We start from the raw sequence: 17,780 nt of genomic DNA, 5'->3' as shown, positions 1-17,780 counted from the left end.
CATCATTGTGGTTTAAAGCCCCTTTTATTCTAAGTTGTCCCCATAGTGTTTTTGTGTGGAACTAAAGTGCTTCCTTTTGTGAACGGACTCCTAATGTTTAAGGACCTGTTATATTGCTAATAACCTATTGATCTGAAAGCGTTTTCTTCTCCCCCTGTGCACAAAACTGAACATCTGATGGACTAAGTGCATGAACAACTAATTTATAGGTTGGTTAGAGATGGAAAATCTACCTGTCATGGCAGCAGGAGACACAAGACGAGTAAACAGAAAACATTGATTTTTCCATTGCTGCAGAGTAAACACATTTCACCCTGCCACCATCCCTCCATCTTCCCCGTCTTCACATGCCTCCCTCACTCTCCTTTTCTTCTTCACCTCCCCGCCACCTCCTCCTTTCACCACCTCCACTCATTTCCCTCATCACTCAGTATGAACAGTTTGAGAGCACCATAGGCTTCAAGCTGCCCAACCATCGGGCCTCGAAGCGATTGTGGAAGGTCTGCATTGAGCACCACACCTTCTTCAGGTAGGCCGTGATGCGCACGGATACAGTCGGCACATTTTCTGCACTGTGCTCACTTCAACCTGCATGAACTGTTAGCACTTGGCACAGTAGACCTAGAGTATCCATAAAGTGTTGAATTCCTGACTAGCGGTTGTTAAAAAGTCTGTAGACTGTAACTCATACAGAAAGTGGGAACAGTGACCACATTTTTAATATTTCTAGTGATAAATTGTTATTTTGGGAGTTTAAATAGGCTTTTTATCACTTTGTTAGTTCCTTTCAGGCAGCTAATTTGAGATGGAAGAGAGAGCTTTCTTGTCTTTTATGGTACATATGTAGTTACAGATGGGAAATTCTGAGAAACTGTTATGAGAGTCTGAAGGCATTATTTATAGAACTTAGAGATGCTGTTCTTAAAGAAACAAAGGTGGGCTTTAATGAAATCTGATGACAACTTACAAACAAACATCAGGAAGACGGGACGTGCATGAAGGTCAAACTGGAGGTAAATCAGACAAACTGACAAAAGACTGAGAGAAGGGCAGGACTAAATATAACGCAGAGGGCTAAATGGGAAACAAGACACAAGTGAACAGAGAACATGTAGTTCATTCCAGTAAATTTTCTGAAAATTTTAAGAAATTAAATTTTCTTTTACATAAACTGAACCTTTCTGCAGGTTGGTTTCCCCAGAGCCACCTCCCAAGGGCTTCCTGGTGATTGGCTCCAAGTTCCGCTACAGCGGGCGGACTCAAGCTCAGACCAGACAGGCCAGCGCTCTGATCGACAGGCCCGCTCCACAGTTCGATCGTTCTGTTAGCAAGAGGTACATGCTGCCCCGAAGCATTGACGGAGGTAAGAACCCAGACAGTTTCACTGTCGCTGTGGACAGCTTGTACTCTCCACAGAGTACAAATATTTCAGTGAGAGGATTTGTTGATTTTTGTCTTAGGGCCCTCAAAGTGAAGGGAGCCAGAAATTCCTTGTCAAAAACAGGAATTAACATTAAATTGAGACATTATTTTATGCACACCACATTTAAAAGCTTAACTTAAAAACTCCAGCTGTTTAATGGTTTCCTTTCACTTGCTTTTAACCAGCCTCAGCTCTTGGTGACAGTATGGACCAGCTGTCCCAGCGAAGCTCCAGTGAACGCACCCAGTTCATGTCCAGAGAAGATCTAGACCAGGAGGGCAGCCTAGACCTGGACCATGATCATTATCATTATCAAGACCAAGATCAGGACCAGTACACAGATCAGGAAGAAGATCAGAGGCAGACCAAGACTTTGGAGCTCAAGGTACTAGATAAGAGGATAGACTTTAAATGCACAGAAATCCGACTTAATACGCTCTCTGATTTTAATAGTTTAAAGCTGTATGAACAAATTACACGTCACTGTTAAGAAGAAAAGACCTGTTATTTAGCCGCAACCAATCAATCAGCAGGGCATCACAGTTCTGAGGACACTGCAGAGAAATAAACAAAAAACTATTCATTTGATTGATTTGGAAATGTAAACAGCACATTGTGCAACCCAACTAAAAAAAAATCTCACACTTAACTCATCTTCTCTTTACTCATTCCTTTTTGTTTAAAACTGTAATTACCCTTCCTGTTTTTCTCTCCTTGGCTTAATTTACCCTATTTTCTGCTCTCGCAGTTTGAGACGTTTCAGTATGCACCTGCTTTTCTCATCATTTCTCAAGTCATCTTCCAAAACCTAACTCGACCCCTTCGCGGTAGATCATGTTTCTCTAACCCGGTGCCCTGCCTTTAACAGATCATATGCTCTTTGTGTTGCTGTAAAGTAAACATTCTTGGCTAATTTCTTCTCTCCTCCTCTTACATTTCTGTCTTCTGCCTTGTGCTTTCCTTCAGGGTGAGGAGGCAGGCTCGCCTGTAGACTCAAAGCCAGAGGTATTTTGGCATTGGACTTTGGTGTCTGTCTATGTGGTTTTGGTCGCTCAAGGTCATGTGCTCGTACACTCTGTTTGCTAAGCACGACCTGTCTTTGCCCGTATTGTTTGTCTGTAAAAGAAATGCAATTTCTTTTGATTTCATGACTTCCAGGATTCCATGGCAAATGCATGAATCGATCTTCAAGAAAAGACAAGAAAAGTTAAATATATTTGTAATCAAGCATTTTGCTTTATTTCATATTTTCCTTCTGACAAATAGTTTCACTGGAAATATTTATTAGATTGTAATAAGCATTTTGATCTTAAGTAGAGTGAGTCTGTTGGAGAACACTGTCCTTATTTTCACCAGCATGCGTCTTCAAGAGTGTCCCTGTATGACATTAGAGGGACTGCTTGTCACCAGCAGGATAAACAGATGGCCTTTAGGCACTGCAAATGATTCAGTGAATCAGTGTTTCCCCAGTTGACAAATTAATGAATTGATAATCCAACTAAAATTCTCAAAAATCTACATCTTTATTCAATTAGAAATAGTTCTATGCAAACACCATTTTTCTAGAAGCTCTTATTTGTTTCTGTAAAAGTCCTGTGCAGGTAGTTGTGGTGCTGTTTTTGACTACTGCAGGAAATATTGGCATCACATTAGTGGCTTAATGGACTCTCCATTTGTGGTTTTGTAATCCTTCCCATCAAATCTTTGGATCAAGGAGTATGGGAATAATCCCCCTCCAAACAGTTTAGTCAATAAATGTCTCCATTAATTACCAGTTGGCTGACACTGAAATGGATTGTCCCTCTCTTCTTGGCAGAACATTAAATGGCTTAACAATCACAGTCCAAAGCCTCGATGGTGTCAACTCTTTCTGTTTGTCAGTCTGGCTGCCTGCCTTTTTGACTCACCTGCAGCATTTTACCTCTTTGTCTCTGCACGCATCTGTTCTCTCCTTCCCCTCCAAACTCTTAACCTCCCGCTTTGCTCGAAAAAAACCCTTCACTTCATGTCACTTGCCCCACCTCATCTGTCGGACAAGGAACTGGTCACCCTTCGGCCTAAACAGGAGGTACAGCCTGTCATCTCTTTTTGGCATGAGACGTGTGTGACTCTCACCAGGTGTTCAGTGTTTTTGTATTCATAACTGTACCACTTGAAATTTCAAAACAGGAGACATCAGTGGAGCTTGTGTGAGAAGTAAATTTTCCTACAGAGCACACTCTTTTATGTGTGTTGTACTGTTTCTGGCCATATTTAAAGTCTTTATTGGTCATCCATGTGGTACAGCTTTTACTCCATAAAGAAAACAATCAATCATGCTACCTACCCTCATCAGACAGCTTGATTAAAGTTGTTCATTTTCCAGTTAAAGTCAAATCTAGTTCATTGTACTATAAAACCAGAAATTGATTTAGAAGCATGGAATTTATGTGGTTTTTGTGTTCCCGCTTTGCCTTTCACTGTGCGAGTAGCAATTCTTGGACAAGCCAGAAGATGTTATACAAAAGCACCAGGCCAGCATCAATGAGTTGAAGAGGGCATTGAGGCAGCCTAACAGCAAGATGGCCCAGAGAGAGAAACGCATCTCCTCAGCTACTCCTCCTGGAGGGACTCCTGAGCGGAAACCCGTAAGAATGACATTCTTTCTCTCAGTTATGAGACATACTTTCATTGTTACTATATATATTGCAAACATTCTGTATTGGTCCTAGGCCATCATGTATATTCTTAACAGAGTATGCCAAAATTTGGATTCCTTTAAGCCAAGGCACAGAAAAAAACCCCTTAAAATGCATTAACGTTTACACAGCGATAGCCCCCCCCACCCCCACCCCCCCAAGTTAATCCTTGTTTTTTTGTTTTTTTTTACTTCTCCTTTACAGTAGTGATGTGGCGTTAGTGATACAGTAAATGGAAGCGCCGTTTATCTAGTTAGCCTAATGAAACTGTCTACTCTATGTTAACATAGGCGACCACTGATGCCAAATTGATTGACAAGCAGGATGCTTATGAAGGAACACTGGATTCTTACTCTAACATGGAAAAGAGTAAGACCTCTTCAGAGGGTAGAGACACATTTGCAGTGACATCTTGGACTGAAGCAAATATGAACAATTGCCAAACACTCCGGGACTCTGGAAGAAGTAGACATGGAACATCTCCAAAGCAGGAAACAGAGTTTATGGCAGCAGGACTAAGAGATATGAACCCCATGGATGATACAGTAGCAGCTAATGGGCATCATGAATCTGTTCTAGTGAGGAGAGCCATTCAGGAAAATGGATATGGCTCTCCACCTGACAAACAGACACGTGAACTGAAGAAGGATTTAAGGCATGGCCACTATGAGCGTCGAGAGAGACCTAAGAACTTTGAAACTCCAGTGGCTCGGGATTCTTTTCCAAAGGGCAACGGGGCCCCATTTGACAGTGCTTCAAGACACTGTGAGGCTTGGAAAATAAAAGAGCCAAGCCCCGTGGGAGAAAAAGATTGCAACAAAACTGGGAACTCACACACAGAAGTCACAAAAATAGTTCCTCTCAAGCCACAGAGATCAAAGAAGTCTATAAATAAAGAGAACAAAGATGTAAACCCTCAAACACACAGTCAGCCCGACAGAGCCGTCTTTGGTGCTGCTGGGGATGTACAGATGACAAAATCTTCCTGTGAGTCAGGAAGGAGACTGGATGATAATACTGTACTGCAGTCTGCCACAGATGTTGTCAAGGAAAACACAGCAGCCACCAAACACCAGGGTGAATCTGCGGCGCTGTATCAGCAGCAAAGTCAAACACATCAGCAGATTAGGAATGAGTTTTTTGGACAACAGGAAGTCCGAGACTGCAGGGATTCAGCAGGCCAGCGGATGAGAGGAGGTGCTCTATTTGAAGAGAATTTTCAAAACTCCTCAGAATTTAGCACCAAATTTCCAACAGCTCCCCCACGCACTCTCCCCCTGAAAACACAGTGGTCCCGAGACAGACCGAGCAACATGGACAGCAGCCACATCCACCACAGGACGCCCAACCAAGAAACAGCCAAGAGGAAGCAAGCGGTAAACCATCTGCCCCCTAACCTGTTTGTCAGTCATCGGAAAGTAAAACATTGCATGAGCTTCAGGCGATGTCGTGCAAATCTTGTTTTTAACCATCTAAAAACAAACAAGAGAAAAATAAATCACACACATGCATATACTTCAGAACTCATGTGGCTGTGTATGAGAAAGCAAAAGTTTACGTTCCTTCGCATCGCCTCATTGACCGACTCAGTTCACGTCCATGGCCTAGGGAGCATTTCGCTTTCCCTTCTTCCCCACTCTGCAAATCTTGACATCTGCTTGGCCATTTCAGAACACTGAGGGCCTTTAAGCAAACTTCCCATTGCTTAAGCTTCAGGCGTCCCTTATATCCCACCTAAACTTGTCACGTTAACACCCGGTCTCTCCTTTCAACACTCAGAGTGAAGGTGGCTGCTGTTGCAAGGAGTGCAAGACCTTTTCCACCATTTTTCTTTGAAACCTCTTTTTTTCACATAATTTGAATCTTTTGTGTAAATGGCTGAGGAGGCCATTTGAACCAAATGTTCTGCCTTGGCACCTCTGCAGCAATAGCAGAAAATGAAAAAGACGATTAGATGTAATCACTGGCTGCAGGGCTGCCAAACCTCTTCAGGGTTCAGGCATTCATATGCTGCATTTAAAAATATGAATACCTTTTTCCTGAAAGGGATTTTGAAAAATCAAGCCTTTCAGTGCATGGCATTACCATTGCACTTGCAGTCATTTTTAATGATATTAACCTGTGAAATATACCCAGTTTGCATGTGTTTGACTGCAGCATTAAGGCTTTGGAGTTTGTATGCTGATCATGCAGGTTTGGCGAAAGCCCCAAAGTTTATGAATGAATTAGATGTGTTTGCTTACAGATTAAAAACTCAGCACTGCACAAGCAACATGCTTAATAGCTGTGAAGAGCGAACACTGGAAACTTGGGCTCGCCAGTTATCAATTGTTTTATCAGCCATGCTGCGCAAAGAGCAGAAATTGACATCAAAGCAGTTTCAAAGAAAACTCTTTAACTCTCATATTTTCTGATATGCTTACACACATTAGCTATAGGGAGGCATTATAACCTGCGGCTGTATGTCTATGAATTCACGCATGTTCTCATATTGTTGTTTGCTTTTTGTTTGTTTTTTAACTTTCTATAGGAGACACCTCCCACCCCTGCTATACACGAGGAGCCTCTCAACGAAGCCTCAGTGAGTCATCCCTCAGCTCCTCTCATATTTATTATTTAGTCACACCTTGGGAAATGAGTAAATACACTACAATTAGATATTTGACAGATTTTATTCAAGCTGTTCTTTGTAGCGTGTTTGTTTTTAGCACAGTCTGCAAATTCATATCTAATCAAAGGGGAAACTGCCAGCTCGACATTGTGACTAAATCTCATTTCTAATATTTCATGATGCTGTTAAGTGTTCAATGAAAACGTCTTCATTGTTAATTCTGGTCAGAGAGGACTAGAGAGGTTAATGTATCTGTACTTTACATACTGTACAAAGACTGAAATTCTGGGAGATAAATCACATTATATATAAATGATCATCCTTATGCTCTGTAGAGGGAACCATGGGAGAGGCGTCTGGGCTCTGTATCAGAGGACGATCAGGACCACGAGATCCTGTACTTGAAGGAAACCCACCTGGGCATTGAACGCAAATGTTCCAGCATCACGGTCAGCTCTACATCCAGCTTGGAGGCTGAAGTAGATTTCACCGTCCTCACAGACCTGCACACAGGCATGGAAGAGTTCTCCAGGGGTATGTCAGAGTTGGGTGAGAGGGATCTGTCACCAGATGGGGGTCTGCGCTTCGGCATTGACTTGCTCCAGCAACAGCAGGGCCCCTTGGAGCCACCTCCTCCATTGGTGTCAGCACCTCTGTCCAGAGGAGCCAGCAGCAGTCCTCCAGCCAAACAAATCCAAGCTGAAGAAGTCCGACCAGAAGTCAAGCGGCCCGATGTGCAGGTAGACCAAAGTTTTTATATCGGCTGTGTAGAAGCGCTAAGAGATGTCTACTCCCTTAGTTTGCTTTGTTTTCATGCTGCGCTATTTTTAGGCATCTAAAAATATGCATCTTGGCTCCTTTCAATTCAAACTGCAGTGCAGGAAAGAATTTGTGTTAATTTGATCTGAAAGCATCACAAAATAGCATGAAATCATTATTGTGCTGCTTTATCACTCTGCATGTTTTTAACCGGGCACTTGAGAAATAAATAAAGCAAAGTGTGAATGCAATGGAAACAACAGGAAAAATGAACTGAACTCCTCAGTTCCTGTCCTGGAACCCTTTTCCCATAAAACACCCATATCCACCCTCTTTGCTGTTCCCAGTCATGCTGTGATCACTCCCAACGTGGTTCTCACAGTTTGTTTGTAAACTTGAGTTTGTGTTCATGATTTGAGTTGTAAAAAAGCCGTTTTGCTAGAAATAGACATTCTGATGCCTTTAATGCACTAAAATTCACAAAAGAGCAGATAAAAGACACAGTAAGGGGCTCACATACAGGAAAGGGATGTGCTTTTAGTTTGAAGCTCTTTATCAAGCTTTAAAGAAGGTAAATAAAAGCAACACCCATTTTTTTTCCTTTTCTTCTTCTTTTTTTTTATGTTTATTTTAATTTATTGCTAAGGTAAAATATCTCTCTTAAGCACCAAACTTCAGACCCCGCCCATCTACATTTTACATTACAGCTTGTCTTTTGCTTTCTGTCCTGAATAAATAAGGTTCCTTTTGGCAGGCTTTCAGTTTCAGGCCTTTTAAAACCCCCTTTTCCACACTGAGCCTCAGAAAAACATTACTAACTATACATGCTCTTAAATGTGAAAACGTTTCCTTCTTTCAAGCCTGTAGTTCCCAAAAAACCAAAGAGGTCCGTGCCTGTGTCTTCGTCAGTGGACCGAGATCAGTCACACAGAGAGGCTAGTCGTGTCTCTGCCATCACACCACTGAGCAGGGAGGGCAGTGATGTCAGGCCCGCACCAACAGTTAGAAAGACGGACGTCAGGACGGAGACTCAACCGAATGGGTCAGAGGTCACCACGACCATCGTGGAGTTCACAGATCAGGTTAATTACATAATATGTGCAAAAAGGTAGACCTATAAATGTTTTACTGCTCTGAATATCTGGATAAAATAGATTGATTCTGTGTGTTTCAGGATCATGGTATCAGTGGACTCAGTGAAGTTTCTTACTCTACGAGACAGAGTGTATCCCCTGTGAGTACAGACAAGAGGACCTCTCCAATTTTAACTCAACCTGCAGCACACTCCATTCTGCTCTCCAGGGTTCAAACCTACTTACAAAGCCCAAAGACATGAATTAAGGAACATGTGTCTCACTGAATGTCATAAAATATCACAAATGAATTACTATTTGTCCAATTCTTACTCTATAATGAGATGCGCATGCGGGTCTAATATTTCCCTAATGCCTTCTCAGGTGCACAAGGGCAGTCTTGGAAGAGAGACATCAGGATCGCCCATCCTTGTCTCTGAAAATGTTACCTCAGCTACCACTCATGTTACAAAGGTAGAGAAGCACAAATAAAGCTCACAAAGTGCACATTTAATTTGCAGTCTGTTAAAGGAAAAGCTGTTGTATGCTGCAGACGGTGAAAGGAGGATATTCAGAGACCAGGATCGAGAAGAGGATCATAATCACAGGAGATGACGACGTAGACCAGGAACAGGTGAGCTGAAATTGACAAATGAGCTCTGTTACCTTGGCACCCCGCAGCACAGTTCAGCCTTCATGTTAAAGTGGTGTGATTGGCTCGCAAGATTCTAATCAGTTTGTACAAGGCCGAGACAAAGGAGAGTCATCCAGCAGCTACTGTCCCTGCTACTTTTTCAGATCGTATGCACCTCACTGGCTATAAAAACACTTCTGTGTCCTATGGTTCTGTGTGCTTTAGTCACTATAAGGTTTTGTGATTTTTTTTCTATACAAATATTCATTATTAAAACATAAAACCTACTTACTACTCTTATTTTATATAAATATATCAAATATTAAATAAGTATTTGGCTGTCTAAAGGCTGATAAAATTACTCGTAATTTCAGCTCCATTATTGTCTGAAACTGTGTTCTGTTTCTGTAGGACACAGAAAAGTTGCATTAGATGCCAGTTCATTTCATTCAAGACACACAGTTCACTCTTTGCTTTCAGGCTCTGGCTATTGCGATACAGGAAGCCAAGCAGCAGCATCCAGACATGCAGGTGACCAAGGCAGTTGTTGTCAGGGAAACAGAATCATCCACTGAGGACCGACACGGTGCATCGGAGGTACAGGTGGCATCTTGACTCCATGCAACAGTGGATGGGATTTTGCCTCCTCTAAACTCTTTTGAGGTTAAGGGATTTAACGTCTCTCTTTTCTTTGCTGCAGTCCTGATTTCCTGAGACGAGAGTGCCCCCCTTTGGACCGGAAGCGTCAGTACCCGACCTGAAATTGCCACCCACCATCCCAATTGATTAAAGACTGAGGCGCTCTGACGGAGCCTCTTGTACAAGTTCACACATAAAGCTGAAACAGGAATCTTCAGACTATTTAATTTGTATTAGAACATTTCATTATTGAAATCATCATCATGTTCAGTGGAGTGATTGTTTTTTAAATTTTTTATTTTGCAGTCGAGCTGCACAAATACAAAGAAAAAAACAACATAATTTATGAATTTTACATGGTTGATAATATGCCACTAGAATTCCAAACATCTGAAAATTAAAAAAAAATTTTAAACATAATCCAAGTAGATCCCCTGCAAACCTCTCAGGGTCTATATGTTCAAATTATTCACTTAGGTATTTCTGAAAAAAACACAGGGAATTCATGTGCAAGGGATTTGTTTAGATAACAAGTGCACTCACACAATGTGGAATAATCCAAAGGTGCGTTCCGTGGTGGTACCCATCCTGTGGAGAAAGAATCTTTGGGAATTTTGGATTATGAGTGGCTTATATTCTGATCATGTGATTCCTGCTGTGTGTGCTGAAAAAAACAAAACAAAAAAAATGTGTTTACATTGTGTCACTGAGTAACAGAATCCATTACATGTAGCTCCAGTACTGTTAAAGCATCCAGTGACCCAGGGTTTAGCGAAAACTGTTTCGTTTTCATAGCTAGTCGAATAAACAAATAAGCTTTGTTCCATCCCATCACGCTGAATGATGAAGACGCACTGATTAGAGACGGTCGCGGTCCTCTGGAGATCTTTATTGAAGTATTTAGCGGGGACCAGTGTTAGCTATTTAGTAATATTTGACTTACGTTCAACATATCTCGCCCTCGATGTGTGGGTGGTAAGTATGCATATCTGCATATATGTCTTACCATTAGGAGCTGTTCATACACAGTGTACCTGTTGTATTTATTCAAACAGTGGCGATGTAGTTTCTGAGCATGCTGATGTTTCAGAATGAGCCCAGTTTCTCTCCTCTCCCGGCCTTTAGATGCGCGCTCAGAACTCACCAGGATTTAATACCATATTGGTCGTTGTGTGTAGTAAGTACATAGAGTTAGGCTTACATCCCTTGTTCAAGTCACAGAATGGGCTCCTGCATCAGTAAAAGTAGTGTATGAGAGAACTTTTGCATGGTGATGATTTCTTTCAGATGACTGGACTGTAAATGACTGCGGTGGATACGAACTCATCATAAGGATGAATGATAATGTCCATGACAGAAACACCCTGAGAAATTACAAAGCTGTAGAGACTGACAATTAACGAAAAGAAATGAAGTGTATTCATGAGAAAGAGTAGGAAATGTCAAGTACACAGTACATTCAGTTAAGACAGTACGGTCGGTTATTTTGTTACAGCCCTCTTACACTCTCATCTCTTCTGAAACCACTTATGACATTTAACTGATCCTAACTTAGCAGTTTTCTACTTATTTGCCAGTGAATGAACACAATGTAGGCCACTCAAGCTTACATTCTCCAGGCTGAAATGGCATTATGCATCAGAGCTCTACCGATGCTCTTTCGTGTAAAGTACCATTCTAGGAATAAAATATACAGTAGAAGCATCTTTGAGCTTTTAGTTGTGTGTGATTTGGTCCATGGATGTTAGAGGGATGCTGTAGACATGTAACGTGCCAACTGAGGTAGCAGTCAAACTGTACAAACACTGGTTTTGTATGAAATAACTTTATATGAACAACTTTTAATTACAAGAGTGTCAAAAGGTCAAATGCTCACATCTTTGGTATGACATGGTTTCTCTTTAATTACGGTGTCTTCAGCATTAAAAAAAAAAAATGGTACAACTTCTGTATCTTTTTCAAAACTCATATTTTATATATAGACATGCAGCAGAAAATTCATTCAATTGATAAAAGCAATGTTAAAAGCTGCCACTTAAGGTTCATGAAGAAATTACTGGCTTTCAGACACTAAACTATACAGTCTATGTTCACATGTCTAGTGTAACTTTTGTGTTTCTTATTTTGGTTCCAAAGTGATGGTTAGTCATGGATGTGGGTGTCAAACTGAAAGGTGGAAAAAAGAAAAATGCAGCCATGCATACCTTGTACTGTATATTTGGTGCTGTTTAGTGGATTGTGACGATGTATAGTAGTTAATGGCCATGGGCTTGATGTACACTAGGGGGCACCGGTTACCTAAAAGAAGCCAGCTTAGCGGCAGCATCAAGCATACCCAGCTGAAGTCCTTCTTTCCATTCTTCACTTAGGGGCAAAATATTGGACCAACCAGCAAGGTCTAACATACCTCTCTGTCCAGAAAAGGCCTGCTCATGGACATGTGACAGTGACCAGACTGTAATAACCAGACTGTGAATAATCACAGACCCTCAACTGTGGCTGAGACACGTGGTGCCGAAGTGTGATTGGATGACCTCTGGCAGGCCCTTAAACCTAGCCTTGTCCTTCTGTACAGACCTCTCCTGCTCCTCCTCCTCTGCTGCTTCATCTCTTCTGCTCTGCTGCTTTCCACTGCTTAGTGCTGTGTCCTTGCTGTACATTGTACTTGCATTCATTTGAAAATGAATAAAAATGAGAGGAAAAAAAAAACCCAAAATAAATGAGAATCCCTTTGTTTGGTCTCTGTAAGACAAGTCAGGTTTCATTCATATGTTTTTGTTTCTTAGTTTGTTGTTTCAGGCAGTGATCACTGCATATTTACCTATTGCTGCACTTTGATTGTTTCTAAGCTTTAGTTAAGATACTGCAAGTACAGCGACAGCTTGGAGAAAACAACTGGACATATGAGTAGACACAATTCAAAATATTGTTTCTGCAAAAAAAAAAAAAAATGTTGCACATCTGTATTTGAACCTCAGTGAAAATGATTTTTTTCCAAAATCCATACATGCCATACATACAGACTATCTATCTTTACTCACCCAACACTTTATTAGGTACACCTTGCTCGTACTGGGTTGGACCCCCATTTGCCTTCAGACCTGCCTTAATACTTCATAGTACAGATCCAACAAGGTGCTGGAATCATTCCTCAGAGATTTTGGTCCAAATGACAGCATCACACTGTTGCTGCAGATTTGTCAGCTGGACAACCATGATGAGGATCTCCACATCCTAAAAGTGCCCTATTGGATTGAGATCTGGTGACTGTGGAGGCCATCTGAGTACAGTGGACTCACTGTCATGTTCAAGAAAGCAGTTTGAGATGACTTGAACTTTGTGACATGGCACATTATCCTGCTGGAAGCAGCCATCATTAGACGGGTACACTGTGGTCATAAAGGGACGGACATGGTCACTAAAATTGCTCAGGTAGTTGCCGCTATGCTATTGGCTGACTAGATATTTGCAGTAACAAGCAGTTGAACAGGCATAACTTGCACATACAAACAAACACGCACACACTTCAAGGTACTGGTTTCAGTGACAATTAAAATTTCTTTATACTAATGGGCCTAACAGGCCTAATCAAGCAGTGTTCCACAAACATGAATCTACAGACTTTTCTGATGTTCTCTGACGAGTTTCTTTGTGCTGTTGTTTGCTTTTCTCGAGCTATTCTTTCATTCAACTTTGACAAATATGGTTGCTGATATCTTATCCAAGTTTCAGATTCCTCTTGGTGGAACATAATGAGCAGAGGTTTCCGGCTTCTCCGCAAGTGGAGGATTTTTATTGTTGGAGTACCACTAGAAAATATGCTTAACACCCTCATAAAAGCTTGCATTGCACAAGAAGAAAGGTATTTGAAAAGAAGAGCGTGCCTCGGAGTTCTGTTCATATAATTTAGGGCTGAATGAATTGAACTGAATATGCAGTAAAATTTTCAGTTAAGTTTCTGTTCTTCCCAATAAAGTTTTGAACTTAAACAGAACTCACCCTGTTTGCAAGCAGCATATCGTACGGAACAATTTTAGGAAATCCAGCATCAGTGCTCTCCTTTCTGTGTTTAAAGAGCACCAAACCAACCTCACTGAGCATGCTGCATGATGTGAGCACGCAATGCAATGAAACTCTGTGAAGAAAAACAGGGTGCAAAGCTTTTGCAGGGCAGATGCACAATTGATGTCAAGTTTAGTGCTGCAGAGATTCAACCACTTTACATACATCTGTATTCATAGACGAAACTATTAAACTTCATTTTATTCTAAAATAATTTCCACAAAGTAAAAAAGATCAAATCTTTTTTTTGACTGCACCATGAACGAAATTAAATCAGTCATTTGAATGTAGGTGGTTCCACAGGCTGTTAAGTAATACAAACTTAAAGATTACCATATTTAATATTTTCATGGTGTTTTCAGCTGAGCTTTTCGCTGCGACCCAGAAAGTTGATTCTGGTCACCTGGCCGTAGCGTTTTCACCGGGAGAAACGTCTCTGAAGGAGTCGACTGGAGTCGTCCAAGCGTCACTGCCACTGAAAGCACCAACTGAACAGAATCAGCTTTCTGGGATTTTCTTATGTGGGTGATTGAGCATGCATCAAGACTTTTCGGTGTGACCTTTTAACAAATTAAATAAGGTCATTCATTATTTGATTCCTTTTTTTTTAAATTGGAAAGTATCCACATTCACACTTATCCAGAGCGGTGATGGAGTTTAAAAAGTCCACAGAGAACCATTAAATGGATTAGGCGTTTTTGGATTTTATGAGCCTCTGCTAAAAATGTGAAAATTATACCCATATGTTTGGAAAGTGGGTGGCCCGATGGAAAATGCAGCACTTAGATTCTGAAGTACACAAACTTCTCTCCTCTCCTGACATCAACGAAAGTGTCAAGGAAAATGGCATTATGTTTATTAAAAGCAGGTTGTTCCGTTCAGACACCCTAAGCAAGGTACATACACTGACCAAATTCATGCCTAACAGCAGCTGACAATAAAATACTGCTGCTACTTTGTAATAATCCAGAAAAGTCAGTAATAACTGCCACTTACTGTATTACAATGCTCATTATGAAGGACAAAAGACAAAGGACTGTTGTTTGTGAGTCCAAAAAATGGCTAAAAAATATGATCTAAATTATAGCATGACTGAGCCAAAATACAACGCGGATAAACAAAAGGAGTATAAATAAAACCTCTTTTGAATAATAACAACATTGGATATAACCATAGGACTTAAGGCTCATTTGGGACCTGAGGATTTCATACATACAGTGTACGACAATGCAGCTCACATTGTTCAGCGTGCCTTTGTTACACTTTTCATAGATGAAGGGAGAAGGTAAGACATCAATTAGTCAACAAAGATCTGCTGTTTACAATGGAAGTAATACTGGGGTGCACACGCAGCATTTTCTCACAATACAACAGGTATAACTGAACCTTGTTGGCCCCTTACCTTTGGTTCCAATCAGTTTCATGGCAACTCTGAGGTTTTGATGTAACATGAAAGCATGAATAAAATCCAGGCAAAGTTATAAAGGTCTCAAGATTCTGGTTGTCATAAAGCAATGAGACTTAGCTCCCCGCTTCTTTTTTTTTTTTTTCTTTTTTTTTTTCTGGCAGGGATGACTAAGACAGTTGTTCTTCCTTATTAGAACGCGGGTGGTTTTCCAAAGACAGCCCAAAGATAGCAGGGAAATGGCTTCAACCACTTCCTGTCTTACATCAAGCTTAATTATAATCAGTTGCTTTAGGGCTCCTTCACTCTGTCATGTTTAAATCCCATCATCCAAGAAGAGTCCAGTGGAACATAGACATCTGTTTAATAAAACCTGCAAAGCCCCTCAGCGAAAACATATACACATTCGATTGTGGCCTCGAAGATGAAAACCATACGAGAATATCCACTGGTTAGAAAGGAGACGAGAGAGAGAGAGAGAGAAAAAAACATCTTCAAAGAGACTGCAGTTGAGTCATGGTGTCCTTTCAGTTTCATAAAAGCAACTTCTGAAAGAGCCAGTTCCTTTCAGTAACCACTTTAGAAAGGTGGAGGAAAAGAATCTTCCTCACAAAGCGATCTTTGTAGAAAGAAGAGGAAAGACACAGTAGTGTAGGAAAGGGAGCAGGTAGGAATGTGGCTGTCAGCCTCTTGTTGTCTTTGACCTGCTTTTTCTCCTCTTAATAAGCAGCTGCAGCGCCTGGTTCCTGCAGACATTTGTCATAGCAGTGTTCTGGCTGTGATGATTAGGGTTGCAAGATTGACCAAAGGGAAGGCCAAGAACTCCGAGGCTGCTCCCATGGCTATGGCGTCTGAAAAACACAATCAAATCAAAATCCAACAGGCAGCTCGGTCTTGCATTTGTAAAGTCTGCCGTGGTCTAGAAATGCATGAAAACACTGCAGACGGTCACTGAGTTCAAACTTATACATGAAGGCTTCGCATAAATTATCACAGTACAGAACGCCAGCACAGTACAGAAAAAAAACTGATGCAGGATGCGAGTGCACACAGTTATCAATAGATGGCACTAGTACAACATGTTCAGCTATGGGAGCGACCCAAGTTTCAAAGAGCTGGACTACTGAGGTGGGCACAGCAACAGACAGAGCCTGATTCAAATGGCACGTCCACTCTCAAACAACCTTCTGGCCATACTTTGAGAATACTGGAGATCATTTTCTTGTTGACTGTATATGTCTCCCGGTCTATGGATACGAGGCTATTTTACAGCTAATGTGAAAGAACAAATGGCTTATTTGAGACTAATTTTGCATTAATTAATTTGGAAAAATACTTCCTAAGAGTCTCTCAGATAACAATTTATCTCTTTAATGCAGCTGCAGGGTGTGTTTGTATGGTGCCAGACTTGCACTATGTGCATTGTTAGATTTGTATGCCTTGATCAAAAGAACTGCTGTCACAGTATTTTTCTGCAGAGAAACTAGAGAACCTAAATTACTTCCACTCAGAAGAGGTGCAGAAAAACTGAAGTGGATAGAAATTGATTCCTAAGCATGTGCAGGTGTGTGCACGGCAATTCTCGGTCATCCTCAGCCCAAACTCAACTGCATTCATTCTCACAAAAACAGACAGGACTGTCCCACCTGCTATCTTGGGGATGGTAATCTGGCGGCTGCTGATCCCTTCACCTCCCTCACTGAAGGGTTTAATTTGGATCACATAGCCTTGGTTGACTGGCAGCGACAACTCCAAGGAGGTGTTGTTGGTCTCCACCACACTGGGACGGCTGTGTTTGTCCTGGCTGTACATCACCTGAAGGAAACAGAGTGCGAAAGATGGTAACAGAGTGTGGCGTTGCTTGAAGTCACTCACAATCCTGCATATGAGTGGTTTTCTTCCTAATACACTGAGCTGCAGCTCTGCGAGATGGAATGAGCAGTATCTGAAAGTAACAAGAACCAGACTTATTCTTCAGATATCTGCACATGACTGGGCTGGATCACCAGAGGAGAGGGTGCAGTAGAGATAAGGCGAATGTAGGAAATCATCAGTGCTGACTTTTCAGCTGCAACTTGGATGCATATGCCCATTTTTAACACACACTAAGCTCCACTTTCACTTTAGCTTGTAATGAGAATAATGTGTAGTGACTGCAGGTGACTAAGAACACGTTTTCGTGCTTTCTCATGTTTAGAGTAGGCGGCGGCTCATGAATACCCTTTTTATTTACATCCACAAGCCAAACGACACTTCAGAGAGACAGATGAAGATTAATGGAGCACAAACCCTGAAGCAGGCATTATAATATCTATTGTGCACTTGATGCTGCTATGGCAAGTTAAATGTCACAATATGGGAAGATGAACGTCAATCAGATTTTACCATGTGAACGTATTGTGTTTCCTGAGATGACTCCCTCAGAAAAGTTGTACAATTGAAACTAGGTGGCTAAAAATAATGGTTGCTGTGGGTGTGTGGGTTATCACAGGATTG

The 17,780-nt window shown here is 41.3% G+C and overlaps 2 protein-coding genes across 2 annotated transcripts in view; one reads left to right on the top strand and one right to left on the bottom strand.

Moving 5' to 3' along the window:
- Positions 1-12,461, top strand: part of LOC115782589 (band 4.1-like protein 1) — a 45,882-nt gene extending 33,421 nt beyond the window's left edge. Inside the window, exons 10-23 of the mRNA XM_030732847.1 lie at positions 432-529; positions 1,188-1,363; positions 1,609-1,808; positions 2,390-2,428; positions 3,462-3,491; positions 3,895-4,050; positions 6,632-6,682; positions 7,048-7,452; positions 8,332-8,553; positions 8,646-8,705; positions 8,929-9,018; positions 9,098-9,178; positions 9,659-9,775; positions 9,879-12,461. Of these exons, the coding sequence (XP_030588707.1) occupies positions 432-529; positions 1,188-1,363; positions 1,609-1,808; positions 2,390-2,428; positions 3,462-3,491; positions 3,895-4,050; positions 6,632-6,682; positions 7,048-7,452; positions 8,332-8,553; positions 8,646-8,705; positions 8,929-9,018; positions 9,098-9,178; positions 9,659-9,775; positions 9,879-9,884 (1,731 nt within the window). The 3' untranslated portion in view covers positions 9,885-12,461. The remainder of the gene's footprint in view (positions 1-431; positions 530-1,187; positions 1,364-1,608; positions 1,809-2,389; positions 2,429-3,461; positions 3,492-3,894; positions 4,051-6,631; positions 6,683-7,047; positions 7,453-8,331; positions 8,554-8,645; positions 8,706-8,928; positions 9,019-9,097; positions 9,179-9,658; positions 9,776-9,878) is intronic.
- Positions 12,462-14,718: 2,257 nt separating this feature from the next.
- cntn3a.1 (contactin 3a, tandem duplicate 1) overlaps positions 14,719-17,780 on the bottom strand; it is a 76,130-nt gene continuing 73,068 nt past the window's right edge. Inside the window, exons 22-23 of the mRNA XM_030732846.1 lie at positions 16,931-17,099; positions 14,719-16,135 (exon numbers count right to left, since the gene is read on the bottom strand). Coding sequence (XP_030588706.1) covers positions 16,044-16,135; positions 16,931-17,099 — 261 coding nt within the window. The 3' untranslated portion in view covers positions 14,719-16,043. The remainder of the gene's footprint in view (positions 16,136-16,930; positions 17,100-17,780) is intronic.

Source organism: Archocentrus centrarchus, chromosome 7, assembly GCF_007364275.1.
Source record: "Archocentrus centrarchus isolate MPI-CPG fArcCen1 chromosome 7, fArcCen1, whole genome shotgun sequence".
NCBI lineage: Eukaryota > Metazoa > Chordata > Actinopteri > Cichliformes > Cichlidae > Archocentrus > Archocentrus centrarchus.
Note: the sequence above shows the minus strand (reverse complement) of the source record. Positions and strands in the feature narration are given on the sequence as shown.